This window comes from Chiloscyllium punctatum, chromosome 29, assembly GCF_047496795.1.
Source record: "Chiloscyllium punctatum isolate Juve2018m chromosome 29, sChiPun1.3, whole genome shotgun sequence".
Lineage (NCBI taxonomy): Eukaryota > Metazoa > Chordata > Chondrichthyes > Orectolobiformes > Hemiscylliidae > Chiloscyllium > Chiloscyllium punctatum.
The window spans coordinates 59,600,524-59,613,026 of NC_092767.1; the positions used below are offsets into that span (position 1 = coordinate 59,600,524).

The 12,503-nt window shown below is 43.7% G+C and overlaps 1 protein-coding gene across 3 annotated transcripts in view; it reads left to right on the forward strand.

The window, feature by feature from the left end:
* Positions 1-12,503, forward strand: part of LOC140454446 (mitogen-activated protein kinase-binding protein 1-like) — a 181,230-nt gene that overhangs the window by 68,705 nt on the left and 100,022 nt on the right. For all 3 annotated transcript variants that reach the window (XM_072549189.1, XM_072549190.1, XM_072549191.1), the window contains exons 11-12: positions 2,410-2,585; positions 3,546-3,637. In XM_072549189.1, coding sequence (XP_072405290.1) covers positions 2,410-2,585; positions 3,546-3,637 — 268 coding nt within the window. The remainder of the gene's footprint in view (positions 1-2,409; positions 2,586-3,545; positions 3,638-12,503) is intronic.

Genomic DNA, 12,503 nt, shown 5'->3' on the forward strand with positions numbered 1-12,503 from the left:
GAGGGATAGGTAGCATTGAGGAGGTGGGGGGGAGGCTGCAGAAAGATTTGGACAGGTTAGCTGGGGTGGGCAAAGAAGTGGCAGATGGAAGACAACTTGGGAAAATGTGAGGTCATTCACTTTGGTAGGAAGAATAGACATATGGACAGTTTTCTAAATGGGGAGAAACTTCAGAAGTCTGAAGTGCAAAGAGACTTGGGAGTTCGAGTCCAGGATTCTCTCAAGGTAAACTTGCAAGTTGAGTCAATAGTTGGGAAGCCAACTGCAAAGATGGCATTTATTTGGAGAGGACTTGAATCTCGAGGCAGGGATGTATTTCTGCGGTTTTATAAGGCTCTGGTTGTACCACATTTGGAATATTGTGGCAAGTTTGGCCCCCATGTCTCAGGAAGGATGCAGTGTCCCTGGAGCGTGTTCAGATGGGGTTCACTATAATGGTCTCAGGAATGTGAAGCTTAACATATGAGGAACATTTGAGGACTCTGGGTCTATACACAATGGAGTTGAAAAGATTGAGGGGAAATCAAATTGAAGCATACAGAATACTGAATGGCCTGGACAGAGTGGATGCTGGGAAGATCCTACCATTGGTAGGAGAGACTAGGACCTGAGGACATAGAGTAAAGGGAAGTCCTTTTAGAACAGAAATAAGGTGAGAGTTCTTAAACCAAAGAGCTGTGAATCTATGGAATTCATTCTCACAGAAGGCTATGGAAGCCGGGTCATTGCGTATACAGAACAACCTCTGGTATCTGAACATTAATTATCCGAATCTTGGATTATCCAAACAAGATCTCAAGGTAAAAATACTATCCGTTATCCACACAATCCGTTATCTAGGGAGGATGTGCTGGCCTTGGACGGGGTGCAAAGCAGGTTTTCTTCATATTTACTCATGGGATGTAGATGCTGGCCAGCATTTATTACGTGCTATTGCCATGAGAATGTGGTTCCAGAATTTTGTCTCAGTGATAGTGAAGGAATAACAATATATTTGCAAGTTAATATGGTGAGTGGCTTGCAAGGGAACTTGCAGAAGTGGTGTTCCAATGTATGCTACCCTTGTCCTTCTATGTGGAAGTGGTCGTGGCTTTAGAAGGTGCTGTCTCGGGATCTTTCTTTGGTGAATATCTGCAGTGTAGGATGTGCACGTTGCTGTTACTGAGTCCAAGGAGTGGAGGCAGTGGATGTATTGCTGATCAAATGGGCTGTTTTATCCTGGATAGTGTGAAGCTTCTTGAATGTTTTTGGATCTGCACCCAATTTACAGGAATGAAACAAAGAATGAAGGACTTGCCATAAAAACCAGTGATTGCAGAGTCTGGGTCTATCCTTGATGAAGTTTAGAGGGAATGGTGGAGGGTGGAGTGGAATCTCATTGAAGCTTGCAGAATACTGAGGCCTGGATAGAATGGATGTAGACAAGATATTTACACTAGTAGAAGAGACTGGTACCGAAGCACACAGCCTCGGGATGCAGAGGTGATTGTGTTTAAAACTGAGATGACAAGGAATTTCTTCAGCGAGAGGGTGGTTAATCTGTGTTGAGAGTATGGTGCTGGAAAAGCACAGCAGGTCAGGCAGCATCTGAGGAGAAGGAGACGCTTCGGGCATAAACCTTTCTGCTCCTTGGATGCTCCATGACCTGCTGTGCTTTTCCAGCACCACACTCTTGACTCTGATCCCCAGCATCTGCAGTCCTCGCTTTCTCCTTGGTGGTTAATCTGTGGAACTCGTTGCAACAGAAGACAATGGAGGCCAAGTCATTGAGTGTATTAAAATAAATAGAGCTGCTTGATTAGTAAGGTATTCTAGGTTACAGGAAGAAGGTAGGAGAATGGGATTGAGAAATGTGTCAGCCATGATGGAATGGTGGAAAAGGGTTGATGGGCTGAATGGCCTAATTCTACTCTTTTTGTATCTTATGGTCTTGAAGAGTATCCTTTTGGTCTTTCTAGAATCTTTCTTTCTCACTGGGATATATCTTGTTGAGTCATGACTTATTTTTCTTAAATGTTTGCCATTACTTGTTCGAAACTCCTTTCTCCAGTCGACTCTGCCCTTACCGCTTTGTAATTGCCCTTGTTTAGTGTTGTTTCTGATTTTCAATTCTTGCATGTTGAGAATTAGGATTAAAGCTTTAAAACAAATTGCCGTTAAGTGAGCTGTGGAGTCCTTTAGACTGGATTGCAAAATGGAGGCTTTGGAGCTTGATTAAAATAACTGTAAAATATGAAGTATTCAAACAAAATTAGTTTGCTCTAAACTTGAATATATGTGATAAAAGTCCAAATAATGATTCCTCTGGGGAAAAGGCAGTGCTTTTGCATTGCTTGCCCATATTGCTTTAATGTGGAGAGTTGCAGTGCATTCTTAGCCTGAGCGTTTGACTCATTTTTGATCTTCTAGGATTTAATTAAAGTTGTGTACGTTGGTGACAATATCCAGTATCTCCAAGATACAACAAGCAACCCCGATCGAACTGAAAATGGAGGACCCTCCGATATAAAGTCAGGAATTAGAGTCATAACCATCAGTCCTGATGGGCAGCACCTCGCTTCTGGAGATAGGATGGGGACCCTGAGGTACACATGATGTTACAATGCAGGTTGTTTTTTTGATCTTAGACTCTCATTGTTCTGTGTAATGGCACTGGCAGCCTGTGTTCTGCTGAAAGTGAAATTTTCATGATTTCAGACTGGATAGTCATGAAAAGACTCCTCTGAGTATTTAGTGCTGTGAAATGTGCTGTTTCAGTTTATTAGTAGAACATGACTCATTTTTTTGCATGCCATACCTACACTTAACAGTCTAATTTATGCTTAGTTTGTGCAGGTACTTTTGGCCTGCTGTATAGCTGTGCTGATTAAAAAGAGAGCTACTCCTAGAGTCAGAGGGGTCTTTGGCATGAAAGTCCTTCGGACCATTGAGTCTGTGCTGATCAAAAACTAGCATTGAACTATTCTAATCCCATTTTCCAGCAATTGGCTAGTCGCCTCATAGCGCTGAGTTAATGCTAGAAAACTGCTATTATGTCACAGCTTACTACAAAATACTAAATCCTACACTTCTACAATAAGCAAACTGCATCAACATGTGGCAGGAGCATATTTCGAGTAGATCACTTAAGGGAAGTTATAAAAGAACATTTAATATTTATATTTGTATATTAATTGTCTTTATTAATCAAATTTGGGGAGGGATTTTGTTTTATTTGACACAATTGCAATCTTCCTGTAGGTTAAATATAGAGTTAATAAACTTGAAGTTTTGAACATCGTCAAACTCTTGGAACCTTCCTCTTGTGATTTCAGTTTGGGTCCTGTGCTTTAGTCAGTGATTCTGTTGCCCATGCCTGTTACCCTTGAGAAAGCTGTGGTAGACTGCTGCTTTGAGTGGTTACAATCTGCATTGATGCATCTCCTGTAAAGCTTCTGCAAAGGGAATTACGTAACAAATATTTTTTACAGCAAACCTCGTGTTTTAAAATTTCTCAGAGTAGTTAACAGTTGGTTGAATTTTATCTTTGTGCCTCCTGCTTTCAGAATCTTTGACCTGCAATTCTTGGATGAACTGATGAAAGTTGAAGCTCATGACTCTGAGATTCTATGTCTGGAGTATTCTCAGCCAGAAACAGGTGAGTACTTGTGTGAATTTGACCACTGTCTCTTGATTACTGCCTCTGGATTTGTTTGATTTTATTGCTATTGATTTGACTCGCTGCTGATATTGAAATTGCTTCTGAATAACTGTTGTGTTTAGTACCTCAATATGGTTGCCTTTTTTTTTGTGCTGCTTTCCTCCACAGTGTTTATATCAGTGTCCAGACTACAGGTGCACCAATAGCTTGACTGTAAATGAATTTAACATAAAACAGTGATATGCCCAAAACAAATTTTGTGCTCGCTAGTTAACAATCATACAACACCAGGTTATAGTCCTACAGGTTTAATTGGACGCACTAGCTTTCGGAGTGCCGCTCCTTCATCAAGTGATTGTGGAGGACACAATTGTAAGACACAGAATTTATAGCAAAAGTTTACAGTGCGATATAACTGAAATTATACATTGAAAAATACCTTGATTGTTTGTTAAGTCTTTCATCTGTTCGAATACCATGATAGTTTCACTTCTTTCATATGTAAATCACAAAACTTCTTTTTAAAAGTTACATTGTCAGGTTAACTGTAACAATTGGTGTTAGCCAGATAATAAGTTGAAGGTTAGCACCGTGCTCTCTTGTCTGTGTCATAATGTTTAGACTGATTCTAATCTAAAAAGTGAGATAAGAGTCTTGCATGAATTCATGCAGTTTTTGAGCAAAGTACAATGTAGCTCTGCAAGTACAAATTCACCCCACAAACATATATGTAAATGTGTGTCTTTGTGTGTCTGTCTGTCTGTCTGAGGTGGGGATTTTGAGTGTGAGAGAGTGTATATATGTATGTGAGTGTAGTGTGTCTAAGTCTGTGAGGGGGTGCATCTGAGTTGGGGTTTGTGAGCCTCTGAGAGAGGGTATATGTACGTGTGAGTGTAGAGTAGTCTAAGACTGAGAGGATGCGTGTGTGTGTGTGTGTGCGCGCGTGCGCAGGCATGTCTATGTGTATAGTGCAATGGTGGTCACCTGTAGTGTGACATGAACCTGAGGTCCCGGTTGAGGCCCTCCCTATTGGTACGGAACTTAGCTATAAGCCTCTGCTCGGCCACTTTTCGCTGCTTCCTGTCCCGAAGTCCGCCTTGGAGGATGGTCGAACGTCCTGGACCGCTGAAGTGTTGCCCAACTGGGAGGGAACATTCCTGTCTGTTGATTGTTGTGCGGTGCCCATTCATCCGTTGTCGTTGCCTTTGCTCAGTTTCCCTAATGTACCATGCTTCAGGACATCCTTGCCTGCAACGTATAAGATAGACAATGTTGGCTGAGTCACATGAGTATCTGCCACATACATGGTGGGAGATGTCTCCACGTGTAATGGTGGTATCCATGTCCATACTCTGACACATCTTGCAAAGTCAGGCAGCAGCGAAAAGTGGCCGAGCAGAGGCTGATCGCTAAGTTCCGTACCCATAGGGAGGGTCTCAACCAGGACCTTGGGTTCATGTCACACGACAGGTGACCACCATTGCACTATACACACACACTCATGCGCGCAGATACTCTCACACTCCCACACACACACACACACACACACACACACACACACACACACACACACACACACACACACATTCTCACTCTCACTCTCACTCTCTCTCTCTCTCTCTCTCTCCCTCTCCCTCTCCCTCTCCCTCTCCCTCTCCCTCTCCCTCTCCCTCTCCCTCTCCCTCTCCCTCTCCCTCTCTCTCTCTCTCTCTCTCTCTCTCTCTCTCTCTCTCTCTCTCTCTCTCTCTCTCTCTCTCTCTCCTCTCCTCTCTCTCCTCTCCTCACTCACTCACACTCACTCACTCACTCACTCACTCACTCACTCACTCACTCACTCACTCACTCACACACACACACACACATGTATACATATATGTTTGTGGGGTGAATTTGTACTTGCAGAGTTACGTTGTATTTTGCTCAAAAACTGCATGAATTCATGTCAGACTCTGATTCTAATCTAAAAAGTGAGATTTCTAAACATTATGGCACAGACAGAGAACACAGGGGGCTAACACCTTCAACATATTATCTGGCTAACACCAGTTGTTACAGTTAACCTGACAAAGTGACTTTTAAAAAGATTTTGTGATTTACATATGAAAGAAGTGAAACTATCATGGCATTTGAACAGATGAAAGACTCAACAAACAATCAAGGTATTTTTCAATGTATAATTTCAGTTATATCACACTGCAAACTTTTGCTATAAATTCTGTGTCTTACAATTGTGTCCTCCACAACCACTTGATGAAGGAGCAGTGCCTCCAATTAAACCTGTAGGACTATAACCTGGTGTTGTGTGATTTTTTTTAACTTTGTACACCCCAGTCCAACACCAGCATCTCCAAATCATTTGTGCTAGCTATTTTAACATTGTAGTTGTCAAGGGAAACTGAGCTTGAAACTTAATTGTTGAAGTTTTCAGCCTAGTGTGATTAGCAAAAGACTCAAGGCATTTCCAAATGTCTTTTAATTGTTCCCACCTCTACTACTGTCTCCTGGCAGCTCATTCCATATATGTTGCGCCCTCTGTGTGGAAAAGGTTGCCCCTCAGGGAAAAGAACTTAGCTATTCATCTTGTATGTGGGAAGATGTGTTGGGTAGGCTTGGGGTTATTAGGATGGACAAATCCCCAGGACCAGATGGGATCTCTCCCAGGTTGCTGAGGGAGGCGTGAGAGGAAATAGCTGAGGCCCTCACGGATATCTTTGTAGCATCCTTAAACACAGGTGAGGTGCCGGAGGACTGGAATGTTGCTCATGTTGTCCCCCTGTACAAGAAAGGTAGTAGGGGTATTCTGGGTAACTACAGACCAGTGAGCCTGACATCAGTAGTGGGAAAGTTGCTGGAGAAGGTACTGGGGGATAGGATCTATTTATATTTAGAAAAGGATGGACTTATCAGTGATAGGAAACATGGTTTTGTGCGGGGTAGATCGTGCCTTACCAACTTAGAGTTCTTCAAGGAAGTGACCAAGTTGATAGATGAAGGAAGGGCTGTTGATGTCGTACACAAGGACTTTAGTAAGGCGTTTGATAACATTCCCCATGGTAAACAAATAGTGAAAATGAAGTCACATGGTGTGCAGGGTGTTCTAGCTAGGTGGATAAAGAACTGGTTAAGCAACAGGAGGCAGAGTAGTAGTTGAAGGGAGTTACTTGAAATGGAGAAAGGTGACCAGTGGTGTTCCACAGGGATCAGTGCTGGGGCCACTGTTGTTTGTGATATACATAAATGATCTGGAAGAGGGCACTGTTGGTACGATCAGCAAGTTTGCAGATGACATGAAGATTGGTGGAGTAGCAGAAAGCATAAAGGACCGTCAAAGAATACAGGAGAATATAGACTGGAGAGTTGGGCGGAGAAGTGGCAGATGGAGTTCAATCCAGACAAATGTAAGGTGATGCATTTAGGCAAGTCTAACTCTAGAATAAATTATACTGTAAAAGGAAGAACCTTGGGAAAAGTTGATCAGAGAAATCTGGGAGTTCACGTCCATTGTACCCTGAAGGTTCCTGTACAGGTGGATAGAGTGGCCAAGAAGGCACGTGGTATGCTTGCCTTCATTAGACAGGGTATTGAATAAGAGCTGGCAGGTCATGTTAAAATTGTACAAGACATTGGTTCGGCTGCATTTAGAATACTGTGTACAGTTCTGGTCGCCACATTACCAAAAGGGTATGGACGCTTTGGAGAGGGTGCAGAGAAGGTTTACGAGTATGTTGCATGGTGTGGAAAGTGCTAGCAATACAGAGAGGTTGAGTGGGTTAGGTTTGTTTTCATTAGAAAAAAGGAGATTGAGGATGGACCTGATTGAGGTTTACAAAATCATGAAGGGTATAGACAGGGTGGATAGAGATGAGCTTTTTCCCACGGTGAAGGATTCAATAACAAGAGGTCACGCTTTCAAATTGAGAGGTTGAAAGTTTAAGGGGGATACAGCAGAGGTAGTAGAGGCAAGCATGGTAGATTAATTTAAGATGGTTCGGAGATGCCGGTGTTCGACTGGGGTGTACAAAGTTAAAAATCACACAACACCAGGTTATAGTTCAACAGGTTTAATTGGAAGCACACTAGCTTTCGGAGCGACGGTCCTTCATCAGGTGATTGTGGAGGGCTCGCTCGTAACACAGAATGTATAGCAAAAATTTGCAGTGTGATGTAACTGAAATTATACATTGAAGAATTGATTGTCCGTTAAGCCTTTCATCTGTTAGAATACAGTGATAGTTTCACTTCTTTCATGTGTAAATCACAAAACCTTTTTTTTTTAAAAGTTGCATTCTCAGGTTAGCTGTTAACAATGGTGATAGCTAGACAATATGTTGAAGGTGTTAGCCCCCCTGTGTTCTCTGTTTTATGATCTGATGTTTAGATTGATTCAAATCTAAAAAATGAGATAAGAGTTTTACATAAATTCATGCAGTTTTTGAGCTCAGAGTTCTACATGAATGTATGTAGTTTTTGAGCAAAGTGCAATGTAACTCTGCAAGTACAAAAAAATTCACCACACAAAATATATGTGTGCATGTGGGTCTTTGTCTGTCTGTCTGTCTGTCTGTCTGTGTGTGTTTGTGACTGTCTGGGGTGGGGGTTATGAGTGTGAGAAAGTGTGTGTGTGTGTGTGTGTGTGATGTGTGCAGAGTGTCTTATGTCTGTGAGGGGGTGCATCTATAAGGGTGTGTGTGGGTGTCTGTGTGCGTGTCTGTGTGTACCTGTGTCCATGTGTATGTGAGAGTGCGTTTGTGTGTGTGTGTGTGTACCGACAACTGAACAACCAGGAACGCTACAGGCAACTACCAGTTGATCCGACCAAAGAACATACCCGAGAATTAAACACACTGATCAGAACTTTGGATCCAGTCCTTCAGAGCTCCCTACGCACCCTCATCCCACGTACTTCTCGTGTAGGTGACTTCTACTGCCTTCGGGACGTCTCATCGTGTCGGGAAATGGAACCCTATGTGAGAATCTCTCTGGCTATGTGGAAGGCATCTTGAAACCTATTGTACAGGGGATCTCCAGCTTTTGTTGCGACATTACGGATTTCTTACAGAAACTCAGCACCCATGGACCAGTCGAACAGGGAACATTCCTTGTCACAATGGACGTTTCCGCACTCTACACCAGCATCCCCCACAAGGATGGCATCACAGCAACAGCCTCAGTACTCAACACCAACAACTGCCAGTCTCCAAACACCATCCTACAACTCATCCGCTTTATCCTCGACCATAACATCTTCACCTTTGACAACCAATTCTTCATCCAGACACACGGAACGGCCATGGGGACCAAATTTGCACCCCAATATGCCAACATTTTTATGCACAGGTTCGAACAAGATTTCTTCTCTATGCAGGATCTTCAACCGACATTGTACACAAGGTACATTGATGACATTTTCTTCCTCTGGACCCATGGTGAGGAGTCACTGATAAAACTACACAGTGACATCAACAAGTTTCATCCCACCATGAAACTCACCACGGACTACTCTCAACTGTCTGTCTCATTCTTGAACACGTGCGTCTTTCATCAAGGACGGACACCTCAGCACCACACTACCGCAAACCCACAGACAACCTCACAATGCTGCACTTCTCCAGCTTCCACTCAAAACATATTTAAACAGCCATTCCCTATGGACAAGCCCTATGCATACACCGGATCTGCTCAGATGAGGAGGAACGTGACGGACACCTGGAAGTACTCAAGGATGCCCTCACAAGAACTGGGTACGATGCTCAACTCATCGACCGCCAGTTCCGACGTGCCACAACAAGGAACCGTAATGACCTCCTTAGGAGACAGACACGGGCTGCAACTGACAGGGTACCCTTCGTTGTTCAGTACTTCCCAGGGGCTGAAATATTACGCCATGTTCTTTGTGACCTGCAGCACCTCACCAGGACCTTCCCCACACCTCCACTACTTGCCTTTAAACAACCGCCAAACCTCAAACAGATCCATTATTCGTAGCAAACTGCCCGGCTCTCAGGACAACTCCATACAACCCTGTCACAGTGGACGCTGCAAGACGTGTCAGATTGTGGACAAAGATACCACCATTACGCGTGGGAACACCTCCCACCTTGTACATGGCAGGTACTCATGTGACTCAGCCAACATTGTCTATCTTATACGTTGCAGGCAAGGATGCCCGGAGGCATGGTACATTGGGGAAACCGAGCAAAGGCTACGACAACGGATGAATGGGCACCACACAACAATCAACAGACAGGAGGGTTCCCTCCCAGTTGGGGAACACTTCAGTGGTCCAGGACATTCAGCCTCGGACCTTCGGGTGATCATCCTCCAAAGTGGACTTCGGAACAGGCAGCAGAGGAAAGTGGCCGAGCAGAGGTTGATAGCTAAAGTTCGGTACCCATAGGGAGGGCCTCAACCGGGACATTGGGTTCGTGTCATATTACAGGTGATCACCATTGCACTACACGCGCACACACACAGATATTCCTATACACACACACTCTCACATACACACTGACACAGGCGCACACAGACACCCACACACACCCTTATAGACACACACACTCCCGCACGCGCGCCCGCACACACACACACACACACACACACTTTCTCACACTCATAACCCCCACCCCAGACAGTCACAAACACACACAGACAGACAAAGACCCACATGCACACATATATTTTGTGTGGTGAATTTTTTTGTACTTGCAGAGTTACATTGCACTTTGCTCAAAAACTACATACATTCATGTAGAACTCTGAGCTCAAAAACTGCATGAATTTATGTAAAACTCTGTTATCTCACTTTTTAGATTTGAATCAATCTAAACATCAGGTCATAGACAGAGAACACAGGGGGGCTAACCCTTCAACATATTGTCTAGCTATCACCATTGTTAACAGCTAACCCGAGAATGCAACTTTTAAAAAAAAAGGGTTTTGTGATTTACACATGAAAGAAGTGAAACTATCACTGTATTCTAACAGATGAAAGGCTTAACGGACAATCAATTCTTCAATGTATAATTTCAGTTACATCACACTGCAAATTTTTGCTATACATTCTGTGTTACGAGCGAGCCCTCCACAATCACCTGATGAAGGACCGTCGCTCCGAAAGCTAGTGTGCTTCCAATTAAACCTGTTGAACTATAACCTGGTGTTGTGTGATTTTTAATTTAAGATGAGTCTGGACAGATGCATGAGTGGGTGGAGAGCAGAGGGATACAGCTGCTTAGGAATTGGGCAATAGGTTTAACAGTAGATTTGGATCAGCTCAGGCTTGGAGGGCCGAAGGGTCTGTTCCTGGGCTGTAAATTTTCTTTGTTCTTTGTCTGTGCCTCTCATGATTTTATAAACCTCTATAAGGACACCCCTCGACCTCCTATGCTCCAAGGTAAAAATCCCAGCCTATTCACTGTCATCATATAACTCAATCCTTTCAGTCTCTCTAATATCCATGTAAATTTTTTTGCACCCTCTCCAATTTCGTAGCATTCTTCTAAAGTAGGCTGACCAGAATTATATGCCGTTCTTTACTGTGGTAGTTTTTTGATTACTTGAGCTTCTTTTTATGTTAAAATGTGGTTCACCTCAACAGAAGGCCTGTGTCCATTTCTGAACACACTACCTGAGAAGAATGTAAAGAGAAACCATTCTGAGAATGGTGCCAGGGACTAGGAACTTGAGTTATGTGGACAGATTGGAGAAACTGTCAATGGATCTCTGAGCAGCCTCTCCACTCTTTGAAATAATACCTGGTATAAAGTTACATGGTTGTTGGTCTGTCACCTCAGCTGCAGGGCATATTAGCAGGAGCTTCTCAGGGTAGTATCTAATAGTGGGTAATATTCCAGCTTGGACTGACAAGTAGCTCAAGTAACATTTTTGCCATGAATGACCTGGGCAATGACCATCTCCAACAAGAGATAATCCAGCCATCACCCTTTCACATTCAATAACATTGTGGGCGGCACGGTGGCGAACTATATCTTCATTTGTGCTGCGATCGATCCGGTTACGGTGCACAGGTGGGCGGCACAGTGGTTAGCACTGCTGCCTCACAGCGCCAGAGACCCGGGTTCAATTCCCGCCTCAGGAGTTTGCACGTTCTCCCCGTGTCTGCGTGGGTTTCCTCCGGGTGCTCTGGTTTCCTCCCACAGTCCAAAGATGTGCAGGTCAGGTGAATTGGCCATGCTAAATTGCCCGTAGTGTTAGGTAAGGGGTAAATGTAGGGGTATGAGTGGGTTGCGCTTCGGCGGGTCGGTGTGGTTTTGTTGGGCCAAAGGCCTGTTTCCACACTGTAATGTAATCTAATCTAATTATCATCACTGAATTCCAACTTCTTGGGTTGGAAGCTGAACTGGATGACCCATGTAAATACTCTGTCTACAACAGTAGGTCAGAGGCTGGGAATCTTACAACAAATAACAATCCTCCCGATTTTCCACTAGCCTGGATGAATGTAGCTCCAGCAATACTCGAGGTTTTAACACCATCCCTCAAAGCATCCTACTTGATTTGGCAGCACATCCACAAACATTCATACGCTCCACCACCTTTGGCAATCACTCACTAATGAGTAAGATTCCTTGTCACCGGTCATGGTTCTCTGGGTCCTTGCGTGTAGCTGATGAACCCGACCCTATATCTGCACTCTGACCAGACATTTGGCAGGTGTTTCTGGGAGGTAGAATTGGTCCTTGATCTCACTTGCTGACATTGCTTTCTCAGGCTCCTTTTCTCCAATTTCTCTTGCCAGTGAGTGCTTTCAAAGAATTGTGTCCCTTCATATAGGACGCTCCTATACTCGAAGTTGTTTTTTTTTTCTGAGCGAGAATCTCCCAAGCGTTGATATTGCACTTCT